The sequence below is a fragment of the Pituophis catenifer genome, unplaced genomic scaffold (assembly GCF_029215685.1).
Source record: "Pituophis catenifer annectens isolate HBS135680 unplaced genomic scaffold, rPitCat1.0.hap2 SCAF_2, whole genome shotgun sequence".
In the NCBI taxonomy this organism is placed as follows: Eukaryota; Metazoa; Chordata; class Lepidosauria; order Squamata; family Colubridae; genus Pituophis; species Pituophis catenifer.
The window spans coordinates 241220219-241240665 of NW_027256882.1; the positions used below are offsets into that span (position 1 = coordinate 241220219).

Below are 20447 nucleotides of genomic sequence, written 5' to 3' on the forward strand. Positions count from 1 at the left end.
CATATGTCTGGACTGCTGGGTAGGGTGGCAAGATGGAAACCTTTTCTTGCAAAGAAAAACATCCAGATCTATCTATATTTTGCAAAACCATACTCGTATCAAGGGAAATGTGTCATTGTCTGATGAGATCAAGGTTGAACCCTTTTGGCCATAATTCCAAAAAGTATGTCTGGTGCAAAAACAACACTTCATCACCAAAAGTACACTGTATTCACAGTGAACCATGGTGATGGCAGCATTATCTGTCATAAAATCAAAAGGTGCTTCAACAAAGTTTTAGTTTAAGGGTGTGCATCTTTATGCAACTATGTTATTGTAAGTTTTTTTATTATTTTCCCCTCTAAACATTTTCAGTTTGTTTTTCAATTGATTTGTACAGTTTATATGTATAATGGTGGAAATACTTTTGAAGTGACTTACCTTGGTCTGATTTTTTTTTTTAACATCTCAAAAGCATGGCATTTTAATGGGTATGTGGAATTTATAGCCATTATAGCATGTAACTACTATACTGCAACAATTTATATTTGATTTTAAACCCTAAATGAAGTTTAGGCAAAATTATTTAAATTAGATGTCTTAATTTATACCTCATTAGATTTTTCCAAATATGAAAAGAGGGAAGGCAATGTGTATAACCTTGAACATTTCTAAGGAAAATAAGTAGTTTTATATTTTAAAAATTGAGGAATTGTCTTATTGATTTATTTTTTTTTCAAGCAATTTCATATATTTCATTTTTTCCCCATTCTTGTGTTGATAAATTATCCCATTCCTCTGTCCATCTTTTTAAGTTTAATGGTTGTCTAGTTAGTTTACCAATTTCTGATCTAAGGTTAACATCCTACAAATATTACCATCATTATCTATAGAAAATATTCCTTTCCATTTGTTATAATGCACTACTTGGATATCAGAACCATTGTTAATGACTACAGTTTACTTTAATACTTTAGGTATCTATGTGTTTTTTATATGTAGCAAAATATTTATTATTCAAAATTTGTGGTGAATTATATACTATAAAGTCAATGCCAACTTTAGCAATTGCATGATTATATTTTTTCTATGACAATATGTCCCTAGCCTTGTCTTTCAAGTCTTCTAATGCTGAATCAATCGCCATTGTATGAGCTCTTCCATTTTGCTGCTGGTTGTTTTCTTGTTCTCTTTCTTGAGCCCATCCTTTATACAAATTCGAACAACCACACTTAATCTCTGAATTTATCCATTGCAATAATGTCCCCAAATAATGTGCTTTGCCCCCAAAGAGTGAATGCATACATCGGGGGGGGGGGGGGGGGGAAAGTGAAAGGAATATTTAGACAAATTGTATAGGTACTATTTGGCCATGCTATTGAGTCAGGGAAAACACAGTCAATTTCCATTAATGCAATTCTTTCACTTCTGTTACTTAGTGTCTTGTCCTTCCTACTGGAACTTGCAGAGTGAGCATGCTCTGGATCCCATCAGTGATCCAGGTCATCTGTTGGGTTCCAGGAAGCATGCCTTCTCTGTCATGACATCTGTCTTATCAAACAGCCTGTCCCAAGATCCTGCCAACCCTGACCCTGTGGGCCTAACAAAGGGTTAAGAAGACTCTTCCCTTAAGTACTGAGGCCAAGATGATTGATTGATTGATTGATTGATTGATCTCTACCTTTAGTTTGTATGATGAGCTGATAATGTGATTTTTAGGATCCAGTTTCTTTTAATTGATCTATATAATTGGTTTCTTTTTATTTCTGTCACTGCCAGAATTCCTTGAATAGATGGATGGCTGCATAAATATCGTAAATAATATCCCCACCTCCAAATTGTTTCTTGATGTGGCATTAGAATACATTTCAGGGGAAAAGCTTATGCTTCTTTTTATCTCTATCAATATTTCAGAACTTTATTTCTGCTTTTGGTTTTGAGCACTAGCACATATACTGTATCTCCCATATTAATTTTTTTAGTCTAGTTTTGTTTCAAAGTCTGGTAGAGTTTGGACTGAAAAAACTGCTACAGAGAGTGTCACTGTCATAATTCCCTTCTTTTCTTTTGTTGGGTTGGGGAAATAGATATTTCCTTTGTCTGAGAAATTCTGCAGATAGAAAAGGCAATCTGAAACATCCAGCAGACTTTGAGCAGTAGGATGCCTTCATCATAAAACAGAAAGCCATCTTTTCATTGATGAGAAAATCTGATCATCCTCAGGAAGGTATTACTGTGACAGAAGTGGGACAATAAAATGTCTTAAGCATGTGGCATATAGAGCAGAAAGGAACCAGGTTAGAGTTTATATATCTGTCTACTATCATTGACTTTCCAGTTCCATGCTTTTCTGGTTGAAGCACTTTATTCGCATGATTCACTTCTGCAGTAGATTTCCCAAATTAAATACTCTTACTTCATTGCTTGCATTCTTATGAAGGAAAAAAACAGGGGCAGATGTGTGCAAGGCAGTGAATTCATTTTCCCCATGCTGTTTTTTAAAACAGAAGGAATATATCCTTTTAAGCTGTGGTCTGTGAATCAATGACTTTGGTGATTTCAGTTACTATTTTAATACAAACAAGTAATGCGTCAAGTACATAGGTTATTAGGTTGAATATTTTAAAAAATGCATTTAAAAAAAAAACCATTTGGCAGAAGAAAATTAGTACAAAGAAAAGTCCATTACTTAACTGTTGTAGCAGCAGATACAAGCACTTGAGAAAAAATAGTTTGTTTACACTTTGCTCTTGATAATTTTCTAAACTTTGTTCTTTTATCGACTTTAGCAATTCAGATTTTTAGGCCATGATCCTTTTGTGTTTATTTATACTATTTCTAGGTTGTTCCACTCCTGAGGGACTCTGGATGGTGAATAACAAAAATTAAAATGATAAGCATCAGAAAAACATAAAACGATTGTGATGCCTCCCATTCAGCTTGACACAAGGCAATCTTTTTATTTGTTATTCAGAAAGTAAGGAAGGTGGGAGCTATTTAACTTTTAGAGATGGATTTCAGTTTTTAAAGAACTATAGATATCCATCCAGGTATCTTTCCATCTAACTCAAATTTCTCATAAATATCAGAAATTGTGGCTAAAACCTTTAGTTTACAGTTGTGCAATAATTTGGCTTTAATTCCAATAGGTTTTTTGAACACATGGGTGTAAACATAGCAGGTGTTCCCAGCTCTTTTAAGCAATGAGTCCTTTTACAGGATTATGTAGCAGGTGCAGAGGTAAGATCAACCACATGATCTTGGGAAAAGTTGTGATTGCTTTAAAATATTGCATACAGATGATACAGTCTTACTCCCTCTTAGGAATTAAAAACAAAATGCTGCATAGTCTGCCGATCAGATTAAGGCTAACCAGGAGAAATGTACAATCATATCTACAGATCTTTGCCCCATATGCACATGTACTAAATTAATGGCCACTTATTGCATTATAAGACTGTGCCAGTCATTCAGTGAATGAACTATATGAAAAGGGCCTCTTAGATGTGCTCTTTGAAGGAGCCACAACCACTTGCTTCATTAGGTATCTTGGTGTAAATCTTGATCTGTGTTCAATCATACATGCCCAGATTATTTTAGGGAGGGTTTTAAGCAGCTGTAGCCGCTTCAAGAGAAAATTCTAGTCGGTGTACACAAGTGTATTATGTAATAGTTCATAGAGACATTATTTGGAGAGAAGGAAATGTATAAAGAATAACCATATCAGTAATTACCAATCATGATCACTAAGACATTTGGGGAAGAGCAGTAAAAGAGTACTGTTGTTCTTACGTTGTGAGCTTTTTCATTGTCATCAGTGGAACTCAGTGCCTTACAACCTTATTTAAATCTATATATTACTTAAAAGTAAATTTGGCTTGGTGTATATTGGCACAGAGAAATAGTGTTTGCGTTTTAAGGAACACATAATTTCTACCATATATTTTTAAAATCAGGTTGCATCATATGGGCAGTAGCATACATATGTAGCTGGCACTTCTCACAGTTTGTGGCAGATCTTTTTTTCTGCCAGACCTCATTTTGTGTAACAATGCTCAGTTTCAATTTTAGGAAAGGAAAGATCCATTTAAAAGAGTATAGGCTATTGAGTTGACTTCATTAGGGTGCTTTTCACATTCACAAAAATAATCCATTTATTAATATTGCTATATTTAGACATCAAGCAGGGTCTAAATTAGCCAGTCATAATTAGGCGATGAAAAACTTCCAGAAATAGTTACTACAGTTCACTAGGTTTGACTTTAATTTTGCCATTACTAATCAGATACAGTAGTTGTAACTTAACTGTCTAGATAATTTAAGACCAAATTGTTTCTTAGTATAAATCATTACTCTACCGAACTCTGATCCAGAGAAGATTTTGAATGCTTAACACAGCCCAGTTGAGTAGACGGTAACCTTTCAAGCCCAGATAGTGCAAACAAACCAGAGCGTAATTACAGAAGCAGGAAGCATTTAAACAAGCCTCTTGTACTGGTGAGATTATTCCAGGCTCACTCCCTTCCCTTCCCCCTCACCATGTCACATTCTGCTTGCACAGAAGGGTTGTGTTACATCACCGTCTTTCTTTCTTTTTGTGTCTCTGCTGCAGTGCTAAGTGCAACCAATCAGATGCCAGCATTGTCAGCCAGCCCTGGCCAATCCAGAGACTGGATCTGAGGGAAACATGAAGCCCTTAGGGAAAGACAATAACAAAGGCCTTTTTCACTGCAGACAAATGTTAAGTGTCTGTGCAGACTTTTCCTGTTTTTTAATGCTATTATTCCAAGAAGGGAGGCCTTGTTGTTTCTTTCATGTTTCTCTTTCAAGTAATTTTAATTATACATTTGTGGTACATCAGAGATTCAAGCACAAAGAGATTTTGCCTATTGTGTTTTAAGCTGAAAAATGCATTAACCTTCTAACAATATAAATATATTTCAGCAATTTAAATACAGCAGATAGGTTGAAAAATGTTAACCAATTGGAAAGGTCTCCAACACCACACACAGTGCCCTGGAGAGCAAATGATGAGAAGAACAGATCCATTCTGCATCTGTTTGAATGTGTATTTTTATAGTTTAATCGGGAGTGGGGGTATTTTCTTCTCTTTGCACTTTTGTTTTTAATTGCAAAAAATGAAATTTATTTTTTTAACTTGTGAGACCACTACGGTCTATGGCTTTTAGTTTTATTTTACAAAGATTTTATCATCCATATCTGGAGTTTATGTTTTTCTTCCTTTAAAAAAAAACCTTCAACTCAGGATATATACCTTATGTGGTAGCCTTCTGCATTTACAATAACATGCTAAAACCATGCAGGGAACCATTTTCCCTCCTCTGATATACTGTTGAAAATGCTTAAAGGAAATCCCTTCTTCCTTAGTACTTTAGCTAATAGCATTTCAAAATACTTTCCTGCTGTTAAAAGGTCCCTAAGGAAATAAGTTGCAGGTTACATGTTTTCTTTACATTGATGTTCTGGTCTGGGAAAAAGGTTGAATGCAAATTAGAAATCACACTAGTGACGTAAATTAAGCCGACAAGCTGGAAACATGAGGCAGGATGTCATTATTTATTTATTTATACATTATTTCTCAGTTTAAAGGCTGGAATTAGAGTTAGAATATACAAATGTGTAGCGTGAGGAAAAAACTTACATATTTGCCAGTTGGTGCTACATATTTACAATGAATTACAACTCAATATTGTTGTTCTGGATCTTATTTTCTGGGTTTTAGCATGTCTTATTATAGATATTATGGAAAAATTATTTGTGATCATATATATTCTACATCTGGTGCAATACAGGTATTGTCTATAAGCCTAAAAATTATACATTGTCTTTTATTTGAGGAAGGAAAATAAATCTGATAGCTTTTCTTTGTTTAACAAAGAATACTCATTGACACATTGGTTTTCAGTTTGCTTTTTGTTAAATATTGGAAAATATTTCTAATTCGGTTTTTCTAATTTTTCATACTTGGGAGGAATGCCTGCTTAAGAAAAATAATGATATTAGTCTTTATTTTAGTCATTAATAATATTAAGTCATTAATAATATTTAGTCATTAATAATATTAGTCAATAATATTTAGAAGTATTCTGCAGTATGGTGTTTACAGTATATTGAATAATTGCCTCTAAAGTAGGTATCATTTCAAATAAATATACTCTGTGTGTCTGTATTCTGAGAAGAGTTCAGTTTCCTCATGGCACCAAACGCCTTGTGCACTAGTTACTGATAATCAGCTTTAATTTCACTAGTGAGCAACAATAATTATGCAATAATAGAATTAAGCCTTTTTAAAGCATACACAGTAAAAGCATTTCCTCCTCACTTTAGTATCTTGATTATTCCCTCATTCTTTGTCTTGCATGCATATACATTGTATTGTGGGTTTTAAATGGAAGTTGCTGAAACCAACAAGAGGAAGTTGGCAAACCACAATCTGTGAAAGCAAATGAAAATTTAGCTATTTTTACCCATTCTATTTCTGGACTAGGTCCAAAAATCTCCACCAACAATCCTTTGTTTCTTTTTCATATGCAGGTGTCCTCGTTGTTAATGTTACTTGGAGAAATAAAACCTATGTTGGAACGTTGCTTGATTGCACAAAACACGATTGGGCTCCTCCCAGGTAAGTAATTATCTGGAGGATGGGGTCTGCTTTCTTGTTTACATTCTGATGTGAACTAGACAGCTAATAAGTTTTTTTTTAGAAAAAATTCATTTCATATCAGTGAAATGATATGTTGTTGGGAAAGTAGGCCATGCAGAAGGAATTGTTTGCAAATGAGTTGCAAATGAAACCATATTTTAGGTACATCCTCTCACAATCCAATATCAGCAGGATAGGATTTGTAATTGATACCTCCACCTTCCAAAGAGTCCAAGTTCCAACCTGTTAGACCAGATGCAGCAGCCTGTTTTTTAATGGGCTTTGTATTTATCTTGCTCCTCCAACACCTACAGAATGTACCCATTTCAGATGTATTTCAGTGCATCTATTTTGGCTCTAAATTTAGAAAGCCATCTTGCCATCAAAATTGGCAGTTTTGCTCTGAGTTTCAGCACTAATGTCAAAGGCCATAAAATGAGATCTGGTGTGTGTCTCCTGTAGGCTATTATTTGCCCAATCCTTAGCTGAATAAATGAATGGATTTCTTAAAATAAGGAATATTGAATAAAATCCAGTATACAGTTAGAGAAAATGTGCTCTCCTGCTTCCTCCCACATCTACTAAGTTTGATTTTAGCATGTTAAGACGAAAGAAAGGGAGAAAACACTATGGTGTTAATTAACAATTTTATGTTGTTTGCAGTATTGCACTGTTTATCTTTTTATGCATCTGGTGTTATTTCATTTTGCTGCTTCTGTGTATATGGTTTATTCTGTTGTTAAATCTTTTAAAAAAAGAAATAGCAAATAGTAAGAAATAGCAAATAAATCACCTCCTGCAAGACTTGCATGGCTTATCAAAAATCAAAGATGTAACTGAGTACCTTACTAAAATAATCAACCCTACGGATTACTACCCCTTTCTTCTCCTACACTCCTACACTTCGAGACCAATGACACAACAGTGAATCTGAAAACAATAACAAGAGATTATGAACAGCTAGGGAAGAAAGTTAAAGAATTGGAGCACAAGTATTTTTTTCACCTATACTTCCAACAAAAGGCCAACATCCAGTGACGGAGAAAAGGATTTTAGAAACAAACCACTGGTTTAAAAACAGTTGTCATCAACAGAACTTTGGCTTCCTAGGCCATGGTCTGCATTACCTATATGAAGGGCTACTGGCAAGAGATGGACTGCACCTCAAAAGAACTGGAAAGAATATATTCGGAAAACGACTGGCTCATCTTATCAAAAGGGCTTTAAACTGAAATTGAGGGGAGAGGAGCACCAATCTTTATGACCTTTAGAACCTAATTCCAAGCAAAAACCATTAGATAACTGATCACGCAAAGAAGCAAGGAGTAAAGAGAAAGAAGAAATAACAAAAAGAAAAACTTAATGAGGTTTTTCTTTTTCAGCTCTATTCTGATTGATTGATCCCTCTCCCTTTCTTAATTTCAGATGATTTTGGCAAGTCTCCTCCTCATCCCTATACATTACTGATATTTGGGGGGGGGAGGTGTCTGGGTGTCATATATGTTGATTTGCCATTGAGACAGTTTTTATTAGAACGGATTTGATTTTTTTCCCATGTACCCAATTCTGATATCTGATTTCATTTATAACAGGTTTTGTGAATCGCCAACAAGTGACCTGGAAATGCGAGGAGGTCGGGGCAGAGGAAAGCGAGCAAGGTCTGCAGCAGCTACAACCACACCAGGGACTGACATTACCTTTACAGAGTCCAGAGGACTACAGAACAAGAACAGAGGTGGTGCTAATGGAAAAGGAAGACGGGGCAGCCTTAATTCTAGTGGCCGCAGGACACCCCCCAACTGTGCCGTGGAAGATGTGAAAGTCAGCCCTTTGTCTAACAACAAGAGGAAAAACAAGCCACCCATGGAGCTGGACTTGAATTCCAGTTCAGAGGACAACAAATCTGGAAAGCGTGTGCGCACCAATTCTAGAAGCACTCCCACCACTCCCCAAGGGAAACCAGAGACTGCTTTTTTAGACCAAGGTTGCTCTTCTCCAGTGTTGATTGATTGCCCCCATCCTAACTGCAACAAAAAATACAAGCACATTAATGGGTTGAGGTATCATCAGGCTCATGCACATTTAGACCCAGAAAACAAACTGGAATTTGAGCCTGACAGTGAAGACAAAATATCAGACTGTGAGGAAGCACTCGGCAATGTGGCACTTGAATGCAGTGACCCGAGCACAAGCTTATCCCATTTTGATCAGCTGAAGGGGCCCCTGTCTCCTTGTTCCCTGAGTACCCCTGGAACACCAAAGGGGAAACGGGAGCAGGCCCACAATGGCAGGAATTCTGGCAAAAAGAGGGGCTTGAACAGTGAACTGAATAGTCTCCCGGTTATTTCCAATATGACAGTGACTCTGGAAAACTGTTCAGTGGCAGAAAACAGTTTGGCCAGTGAAATGCCCAAGCTAGAAGCTGAAGGACTAATAGACAAGAAAAACCTAGGAGAAAAAGACAAAGGCAAAAAAGCCAGTAATTGTAAAGTAGATAAAAATCTGTCCAAGCTGAAAACTGCCAGACCCATTGCCCCAGCTCCAGCTCCCACACCGCCTCAATTAATAGCTATCCCCACAGCAGCTTTTACAACCACCACCACTGGGTCAATATCAGGACTGCCCCCCCTGACAACCACTGTTGTGCAGGCTACACCAAAGAGCCCTCCGCTAAAACCCATTCAACCAAAGCCCACAATCATGGGAGAGCCAAGCACTGTCAGTCCAGCTCTCACATTACTCAAAGACAAAAAGAAAAAAGAGAAGAGAAAACTTAAGGACAAAGAAAGCAAAGAGACTGGGAATCCTAAAGTGGATTTGAAGCTGGGAAAATTGGAGGACACCAAGGGATCTGGGAAAGAGATTAGTGGGCATTTTTTAAAGGAACATCTCAGCAAGAATGAAGTGTTAGCTAATGGACTGTCAGAGTCTCAGGAGAGCAGGATGGCAAGCATTAAAGCTGAAGCTGATAAAGTTTACACTTTCACAGACAATGCCCCCAGCCCTTCAATAGGGAGCTCCTCCAGAATGGAATGCAGCCCTCTAGTGAATGGACAGTCTTCGGTGGCGCCACTGCATGTGTTGACACAGAATGGGGCAGAGGGTGCTGCTGCTAAAACTAACAGTCCTGCTTACTCGGATATCTCTGATGCTGCAGACGATGGTGGTTCTGACAGCAGGTCAGAGGGCATGAGGTCAAAGGCCAGCTCTCCTTCAGATATTATTTCTAATAAGGATAGTGTTGGAAAAGGACATTCTTCAACCCCGGTACAATTACCACAAGTAAAAGAGGCTCATTCTCCTTATTACCATGGCTACGATCCTTATTATTCTCCAAGCTACATGCACTCTGGACAGGTCAGCACCCCCGCAGCTGGGAACAGCAGCAATAACCCCCAGGGAATGAAGATCAAAAAGGAGGCGGAGGAAGAGGCTGAGAAAAAAGACAAGGTAGAGCCTCCAGAGTCCAAAAAAAGTGAAGCTGGTCCTACTAATTTGCAGCCTCAACACCAGTCTGTAATAACTCAGAGGCATCCTGCACTTGCCCAGTCACTTTACTATGGGCAGTATGCCTATGGGCTTTATATGGACCAAAAATCCTTAATGGCCTCTAACCCTGCTTATAGGCAGCAGTATGAAAAATACTATGAGGACCAGAGATTAGCCGAACAGAAAGTGACTCAAACTGGCAGAGAATGCGAAAGGAAAAACGAGCTCCCCTTGAAAGATCTGGGAAAAGATGACAAGTTGAAAAACATACCCTCTGCTACAATCTCAAAAGCACCTTCAGCTTCAGAGACCAGTAAAAACAACACTAAAATAGGGTCATCAGTCCCTAATAAAACTGAGGAGACAAGTAAATCACAGATGCTTTCGAATCATCAGCAACAGATTCAGTCCGATAGCTTCAAAGCAAAACAAATGGAAAACCATCAGCTTATAAAGGAAGCTGTGGAAATGAAATCTGTTATGGATTCTATGAAGCAGACCGGAGTAGATCCTACTACAAGGTTTAAACAGGTGAGAAGGCGGGAGAGTGAGGGCTGGAATTATTCTAAGCTTAGATCCTAGGACTTTAAGCTATAAGCTTTTGGCATTTACTTGCAGATACTTCTGCCAAGGATTGTGCAGCTCATGTGGATGTTTTTTCTTGCTTTCTCAAACAAGATTTGTTGCTATGCTGTCACCCAGATTTCAGGATAGTAGCAATTGACCTCCACAACCAAGCCCTTGGTGCTTTGTACTGAAATTGTATTTTGAAAGATAGAAATGGTGACATAACTTCAGGGATTTGTCTGAACACTTAGTGGCCATTCCCTATTCTTCCAAGGTTCACGGTCAATAAATATCAACGAAGTGTGCAAGCCACATCAGAGCAGGGTAGAAAGAAGTAATTGAGTTACTTGGCTTTTGAAGCTTAAGGATATTTCTAAACCTTGTAGAGCCGTGCTCTGCTTTCAGTCTGTAACATTGTAGTGAGATTATTTGCATGCCTTTTCTCCTCATGCTCTGCCAGAACTCTTCTTTCCTTGGATACTTGTTATTTTAAATTATCCTTCTGTTTGCAAGCAAATTTGGGGGTGGTTGCAAATTTCGGATGACCAGAAGTGTTGAAAGGGGTGAGCAGGCAGAGAGATTGCTTTGAGACCTTCAGCAAGTTTCCCCCAATTGGCTTTCTTCCAAGAATGAGAAGAAGTTCGGACTCCATAATCCCCAGTTGGGCTGACAGGAGTTGGCATCTCAAATTTCTAGATTATAGTGTAAAAAACTACACATAATTGAGGAAAGCATAATGCTTCCAAAAGTCATTTACATGTGTAGAAATACTAGTAATAGCAGCAATATTCATAGGGAGGATTTATTATTTGATAGGTTTGTGGCAAAATCTGAGAATCCCTGTCTTATATTAAGTGGCAGATATAAATCTCACTGTATAATTCGGCTTATTATATCAATAAATCAGCTAATAGGAAGATAATGTTTTAATGTTATGCTTTGCAAATATTTTCAAGTACGCAAAGAAGAGACTTAACTTTTTTCAGACAGGGTAAAATATGAATAAATTTTTCTCATGCTAGTCTTCAATGGAAGTCATAAATCTTAACCTTTATATTACACAGCAAGTTCTTTATTCATAAACCCATCTACTCCCAATATGAAATATTTTATTGATGTTTGAACGAATGAATGGTTTAGGTCAGCGATCCCCAACCTTTCTGGCACCAGGGACCGGTTTTGTGGAAAACAATTTTTCCAGGGGCAAGGATGGTTTCCTGCACAACCTAGATCGGTGATGGCTAACCTTTTCCAGACCGAGTGCCCAAAGCATGTGCGCGCGAATGCACATGCACCTGTCTGAACCCCAAAAGTTCAGCCCCATGCATGTGCCCTTCCCCCATGCATGCACTCACAACCCCCCACATGCATCCCGCCCCCTGCGCATGCATATTTTAGTGATTTTCTAACAACTAAACCAGGGGTCCACAACCCCCAGGGGTTAGCTGCGTGATTTTGGGCCATTTAAGATTTTCTCAACCTGTTGCAATAATATCTACCATGTAAGTATAGGTAGTCCTCTGCAATGAACCCCAAAAAAGGTACTTATGATCTGGATTTGAACTTCCAACGCTCCCACCTGGGGTCCACTAGTCACATGATTGCTTTTTGTGTGCTCTACAATCAGTCCACATTATGACAATCATGTAACTATGATCTACAACATTTTTTGCCAGAAACTTGTATTTATTTCTGGTTTTTGCCAAGAACCGCCAATTGCGGATAATGAGTTCACTTAACAATTGGGGGCATTTGCTTAACAAACACCACATTGACGTAACAAATGAAATTCCTTTTATATGACCCTGAAAACAACTATCACAAAAAAATATAAAATCAGGCTGTTCATGTGGGTGTCTCAACCTACAACTGTCATGACATAGGACAAGATTCCAAACTCCATTAAGGTTGTAAGTCAAGGACTACTTGTACAATCAGGAAGTTTATTCTAGTTTATAAGTTAGACTTATTAAAGGCATGTTTCCTGAAATGGTTATGTAATTTCAGTTTATTTACATTGTGTTTGGTGAAATGTAAAATATAAGTTCAAGTTCATGAGATTGGTATAATTTAAAAAATGATTTGATAACAATAAGACAAGATGGTATGATAAAAAAATAGAAACCATAATCTTCAGAATTCCCCAGCCTGTTCCTCAGTTTGGAAATATTAAAGTCCAAAAAAATAATAATACTTTCATTCATTGAATTAGGTTCAGACTTAAAGAAGGACACCTATTACAGTCAACGGAGCTCAGTTTTCACTTATTTAAAAGTGTATGTTCTAAGTCTGGATTTAGTGCATTGTTTGTTGGAATGAATTTAGTTAATAAATACCATAATAGATTCAGAATACTAAATTTTATCTACAACTAGCTAAAAACCATTTTCAGTCTTCTCTTGTGCATGCTTACTCAAGCTCCATATAAGATTGCTTGTTACAATATATAAAGAAGCATACTGTGTAATACCTTTATCGTATAATGTGTAATTGAATATGCAAATGTGCTACTGCTACTCCTTAATTACATTATAAAGGTGTGTATTTTTTTCCCTACTTTTCTCCGTAAATGTGAATTTCCATATCTGTATGGTAAGACTGAGGCCTTATCTAAAGAGCTCTTTTGCATGTTTCCCACAGCTGGGCAATCTCAATTCTGTCTCTGTTGCACAGTAAATGTAAACTATTTCAGTTTCAAAAAACAGAAATGGAGATTGCTGTGCAAAAAGCATAAAAGTAACTCAGTTTGGTTTGTGGGACTTGTCATACATTTATTGCACTGCTTTCAAAACTTTTCCCTTCATTATTCAAAGCCAGGTATCAGAAAATCCTTACCCATTGTAGATAAAACGCCTTTCAGTCAATTTAAATATCCCCATTGTGATTGGATAATGGGTTTATAGAAAAACCACTTTTAGCCAATTTGGGATAATTTACTCTGGTTTGGGAAGCACTGATTTTTGGGGATCATGACCAGTTTTACTGTATCCAAGTTAAGCCAGTGAGCAAAAACTTTGTATTGTTTACTTCAGTGTTGATAGTTCTATTGTAAAACGTTCCTCAGTTAAAAAACAAAACAAAACACCACGCCGATAACCCTAAGATATATATATATACAGTATATGTATATATATATATATATATATATATATATATATATATATATATATATATATATATATATATATGCTTATTTAGAAATCAAAGTGTTATTTCTGCCTTCAAAGTAGATTACAAATTTCCTAATATAAAACCAAGATGACAGTTGTATCTTTAAATGGGGTGTTGGTCCTACCTGACATGCCCTTTCTCGGTGTGAGGGGAAGATCATCCAGGAATGGGTAGTGCTCTGCTTGGAGACTGAGTAGGCATGGCCAAGAAAGTTTGACTCGGTCTCCAAACAGAGAAGCAGAGCACTACCCATTCCTGGATTATCTTCTCCGACACACTGGAGAATTTACATGTTATGTATTTTTCCTGTTTAAGGTAGTGAAGGTTCATTTTAAGTTCGATGAAAGCAATTTTTTTTTGTACTTTATATTAATTTTTAATGAAATACTATTGCTACTCGTTCCTGTCCATGACTCTGGCTTTAAAAATTGCAAACTTTTGTTATTTTCCTAAGGCAAACAGGACTTCTATATGACAAACTGTCTCCTCCTGCATTGCACATTAGTCCTTTTCCAGCTTATGGAAGTCTCCAAAGCAGTATGTGACATCGCAAAATGACTTCTACCTTGTGAAATTTAGACAGAGGCTAAGATTACATTCCTAGCTCTCTCTATAAAAAAAAGCAAAAGGCCAGCTGGATGGAGTCAGTGAGGCATTTCTGCTGACTTGAAGCTATTTTCTGCTCAGTAACTCAAGAGAGATCTGCCAGGAGAACAGACTGAGATGCCAGTAAAAGAAGTGAAGCTGAGTTATGTCACATGCAAACTCCAGCAATGTTACAATGATAAAGACATGCCCACAATTCCAACACAAAGTTCACTCAGGTTGTCAATAGCATTTTCAACACATTACATTTTATGCAAGCTGTAAAACCCTTCTATATTTGCCAATTCCAGTCTTGACTTTTTTGGCTCTGTTCTCTGGACCACAATGGTTGTAGGTTGTTCTTTTAAAGTGTAAATTTTAAAATGGTTTTGTTTTTTTTCCCCTTCCTTTCCTATCAGGACCCAGATACAAGAACATGGCATCATTATGTATATCAGCCAAAATACCTTGATCAGCAGAAAGTGGAAGAACTGGACCGTGAAAAAAAATTAAAAGAAGATAGCCCCAGAAAAACACCTAATAAAGAAGCTTCTTTCTCTAGCCTTCCAGTTTCATTAAACAGCATTAAAGAAGAGCCTAAGGAGATGAAGCGTTCTGATTCTCAGCCACTGGAGGAGAACAAGATAAAAAATGATGATCAAAAGACTGCTGTAAATTGGAAGGAATCCCGGGGTACTAGAGTGGCTGTTTCCTCTCCAATGACTCAGCATCAGTCATATATACAGTACTTGCATGCTTATCCTTATCCACAAATGTATGATCCTAATCATCCTGCATACCGCGCTGTTTCTCCTGTTCTCATGCATAGTTATCCAGGTATGTACGAAATTAAACTGAATAGGCCCATCAGTTTTGACATTGCCTTTTAGAAGCAAAGGAAAATTAAAATCTTCAGAGATTCAATTTCTTTTGCAAAGGTCTAGGAGTGAAATAACTTTAACATAAGTTGTTATTTTTTTATGAATTATCAGCATTTCCAAATACAATTTCTGCATCCATTGGCATTCTTCTGGGCTATTACACTCAGGATAGTGGCTTGCCTATAAAAAATATTGTAAGCATTTACTCTCAGAACCATTACAGTTATTACTTCTTCCACTTAAATCCCTAAATGTTTGAAATTGCAATATGTTCAACCCTCTTTATAACTTTTCATTTGCCAGGTTCAAATAGCCACGTTTGACAAGAAAAATTTAATCCCTTGAATACAATTTTTGTAATTTGCATTTCATGCATTTGAAATTGCCTTATCCCCAGTTGTAAATAGTAACTTGAGAGTACCTTCATTTTTTTATCTGCAGGGGCCTATCTCTCACCAGGATTTCATTATCCTGTTTACGGAAAGATGTCTGGGAGAGAAGAGGTGGAAAAAGTCAATACCAGCCCCAGCATCAGCGTAAAATCAACCACTGAATCTAAAGCACTAGATTTGTTGCAGCAGCATGCCAACCAGTATCGCAGCAAGTCACCTGTGGTAAGATATAGCTTGTTCTTAAAGAATTGCATTAATTGGCATAACTGGAAGAGTGAGAGGGTTAACTTTAACTGGTGCATATACCCAAATACAATTGGGATAATCATACATTCAGAAGACTATGTTTATCATAACACCTTTCAAACACCTCTAAACCATCACCTGTTTCCACCTTTTCACCATCCCCTGCCAGAAATATTGCTGCTTTCAATCATTTATAGAAGCTCACATTGTACTATCAGTAATGAATAAAATGATTCAGATGATGACAGTTGTCAGAGGTAATGTCAGTGAACTGAGGAAAATAATCTGCAGGGATGATGATAAAGCAGGGAGATTCACATAACCTTAAATATAAGTATACACTGAGATACCTTTTTTGCACAGAACAAAACAAAACTTTACATAATCAGCATGCACTTATTTGAATAGAAGTAATTCATATATTACAAACTGTCACGTTGTGTTGCATGATGCAAAAAAAAATATTCGTATTTGAGAACTAATGATTTAAGTTAGTTTGTGCTTTCCTTCAGGAACCAAAATTAAAGAAGCATATGCCTACTTTTAATTGTACTACGTATTCTGTTTCATTGTATGATGCTTAAAAATCTCAAAGTACAGTAATAAAACTAAAATAAGTTTCCAAACCTTAATCAGAATAAGGAACGCAGTAAAGCCTTTGCACCAGAGGTGGGTTCTACTTACCTTTACCACCGGTTCGCAACGGGATGATGCACTCGCTTCGCTCACGCGCGCGCCTTGCTTCTGCGCATGCACAGATCACTGATGACAACATCCAGGGCGGTAGGTGGGGGCCTCCCACTGGTTTTACTACTGGTTCTTGCAAACTGGTCCGAACCGGGGGCAACCCACTACTGCTTTGCACCTCTCCTTAGTTTTTGGAATGTTACCATCAAATTATTAAAAAAAAATGGTGATTTTTTTTTTAAATAGCTTGGAGAAACTTTAATTGCTATAACAAAAGTTCCATCCTAATGTTTTATTAAAATAGTTATCTTCTTTTTCAAGCCATTGGGTGTAGTTTTGTTAGCAGAGTAACTGGAATAACACAGGTACAGGATGGTACAAGGTGTCAGTAACTGATGACAGGTAAAATGTAAAGTCTTCTTTGAGTCATGCTCAGTTTTCTAATAACTGACAGATGTTGCACATTCCTTATAGTCAGCTGAGAAGATAAATAAATGCTGTAAGTAAATAAACTTAATGAAATATTTCTATGCAGTTTTCTTGGCAGCAGGACAGAAGTGTTAGTTTTTTTCCCCAATCTAAATAATAGTCTGGGATTCTTTGTTGGAAGAACTAACTTGATTCAACCATGCTTAGCTTTTAACATGTCAAGGTTGTTTCCACCCACCTGGGATAGATTGGAGATACAAGACATTAACTGGAGCCCGAATAACACATCTAGAGAAATGTGGAGTCATCCATTATTTTTTCTCAATATGTTTTGTTTTTAGCCTGTGGAAAAATCTACAGCTGAACGCGAGAGAGAAGCAGAAAGGGAGCGAGATCGGCATTCCCCCTTTAGTCAGCGGCATCTTCATACACATCACCATACACATGTTGGAATGGGCTACCCGCTAATTCCAGGTCAATATGATCCATTTCAAGGTGAGTATCAACTTTCCCATACTGTTTATTATAAAAATATTTTGGTTTTGGTAGTGTTGATAGAACGTACTGTTCATTGGGGCTTATTACCAGGATATAGTATAGAAATGCAATCTTAAAGCCATCCCAACTGGCTCAAATGGCCATAGCCATCTAAAGTGCAGTGGGCTGACTTAAAGGGTGCTATTTTCAGAACTCTGCATGGCTGTAGGAAGGTGAGGATATTATACAATTGGAGTGCATGTGTGTGTATGTGTGTTGTGTTGTGGCTTCTATGGATTCAAAGACTGCCTTCAGCCATACCTAACTCTGTAGTGGCATGGTGAGCATGCCATTATTCTTGGTCAGGTTTGGGTACACCATAACTTGGTTTGTTCATTCCTTCTGTTCTCCTTATTAAGCTCTTTTGACAACATACTGCAGCCAATAGGGCACCCTTGCTAGCAGAAGTGTGGGGAGGAGGCAGCTGGTTTCCTGCCAGTAGAAAGGCCTTTCGTCTTCTGAAACACCTTATTCTTGTATTGATAGGGAGTAAAGTTTGTTGGCTTACTATTGAGTAAGTATTATTAGGATTCTGCTGCTAATAAGCCATTTAGTCCATTATGGGTATTTCAGATAACAGGATGAACTCACATTAAATTGATTTTAAAAATCCAAAGGATTTTTAAACAGAGAATATGTGAATAGTATTCATACGATTTTTTTAAAAAATGGGGAAAGGCAGAGAGAGAGTAGTATTAATGAACAAGAGCTCTGTTAGCCATTTAGCTCATATAGTTTTAGAACCAAGATTGTTTTTACTAAATAATATATTACTGGAGGTTAATCATAAACAGCAGAAAATACCTTTTTTGCTCTGCCTCTATATTCTACTAATATTAAAATGCTATATTTCTTACCTGCCCCAAAGAGCTTCTGTGATGTTTATAGCTGAAAAAGTGTTAACTCATTATGTTCATTTAGTGCCCTGCCAATGTCTCTTTTATGTAAAGTACTGACTGCACTTCAGTGGTCCCATATGCCTTATGGGATATTTATATGCATTCAGAAAGAAAAACACTAAAGCGATAGCTATTATGCAAGCATTATGTTTTGAGAAGCTATAACATCTTTGGTGTAACTCATTGTGACTTTTGATTCTTGTTGTTTCCTGGTGCCTATTATTTCTACTGAGCTTCCTATTCAGGAATTCATGCAAGCCATTTAGCACCATGCAGTGCAGTACTTGGAAAATAATACAATAAGGCAGAATGCCTTCTTTTCTTATAAAATGCCTATTAGGTGGAATCTAAAAAAGGCATGCTGGTTAGAACAGCTAGGCAGGGTTTTCGCCAGCTTGCTTGCAGTAATTAGGTATGCCTTCTGCAGAAAATATAATGGTGCTGTTGTGATTCATGTCTTGTTAATACGGAGGTCTGTAGCTATTGTTGACTTTTGTGAGTACCAGCACACATGTCCTGAGATATACCATTTCACTTTTCTCCAGGGCTGACCTCTGCTGCCCTTGTTGCTACTCAGCAGGTGGCTGCTCAGGCATCTGCATCTGGTATGTTTCCTGCACAAAGAAGGTAAATATTGTGAATTATACTCAGCTATTTTAATAGGAAGGAAGGGGAAAAATTGTTCTATATTTTGAGGGCAGTCTTTGTAGGAAAGATACTTTGTCCGTTAATTAGAGCATTATCCTCCTCATCATAACATTTTCCACAGAGCTGTTACCATAGTGTAGTTAATTGATCACTGAAGCAGATACTATTCTTCTGAAAAAATGAACCAATCTGTCCATCATGTAACAGCAAGTCATTTAGATTTCCACAGAGTATGATTTAGCTGGGTGTGTGTAAGAGTGCGTGTGTGTGTATACATATATTCATCTTTGTGATGTTGTCATAAATCTGTAAGAAAAATGGGCACTTTTATTTTTAAGTGAAATATCGGCATTTAAACAGCATTAGTATTCAACTGTTCCTAGCGAATGGAAACCCTACCTATAAAAAAATGTGCATTAATTAACAGATAATTAAATATCTGTCTGGTTTGCTATAGCATAACAGTATTTTTCCCACTTATTGAGATTGTTGATGTTACAGAGTTAGAAATAGGTTATTCTAAAAGGTTTTCTTGTTTTCTGTTTCTTTTCAGAGAATGATAAATCTGGACATGTACATCATCATGTGACTGGATCACATGAAAATAAGCGCTTTATTACAGACATCAGTTCCATGGTGTTAATTTGAAATGCCTTAATGGCAGGCAAAAACCAGTCATTTCATTTTTGTAAATTGCAGATTTTTATCTCAGAGTAACAAATGTTACTGTATTTAGACTTCTGTTTATAAATATATATATATATATATATATGCTTATATATATAAATATAAATATATATATATATATTCTTTACTTTTTTGTATCTGTAATTAGGCTCATACAAAGAGTCTAATACTAAGTTGTAAACCACACAAGTAAATGAAAAAAAAAAGTGTATTTGTCTTGTTTAGAAAGCGTTATCCACAAAAGGTTGTTTGTTCCTTTTTTTCTTCCTTTTTTCCTTTTTAAAAATTGTAAATAACTAATGTTATGTATCTGTGTGCCTGAAACTTGCATACTCTTCTAATATTGCCCACAACCTCAGTAGAGGCTAACTGTGATAATGACGATGACACTTTGGTACAATTTAGATGTCTATTTGGTGGCTCCTATTAAGATGCATCAGTATAAAATGTTACTGTATTAACTGTTTCATTGTAATTGTGTATTGTGAAAAATATACATTTGGAAGGCATGGGCTTGCCAGTACCACAAAAACTGTGTTGTACATAATGTATAGATTTTAAAATGGGAAAATAATGAGCATCTGTG

The 20447-nt window shown here is 36.8% G+C and overlaps 1 protein-coding gene across 1 annotated transcript; it reads left to right on the forward strand.

Annotated features, from left to right (window-relative positions):
- The first annotated feature begins 6545 nt into the window (after positions 1-6545).
- Positions 6546-19157, forward strand: ZNF608 (zinc finger protein 608). Its single transcript, XM_070938708.1, has 6 exons — positions 6546-6622; positions 8236-10663; positions 14875-15292; positions 15778-15950; positions 17432-17585; positions 19072-19157. Exons 2-6 carry the CDS (start codon positions 8267-8269, stop codon positions 19155-19157), a joined length of 3228 nt encoding a protein of 1075 aa, XP_070794809.1. The 5' UTR covers positions 6546-6622; positions 8236-8266.
- Positions 19158-20447: the final 1290 nt, after the last annotated feature.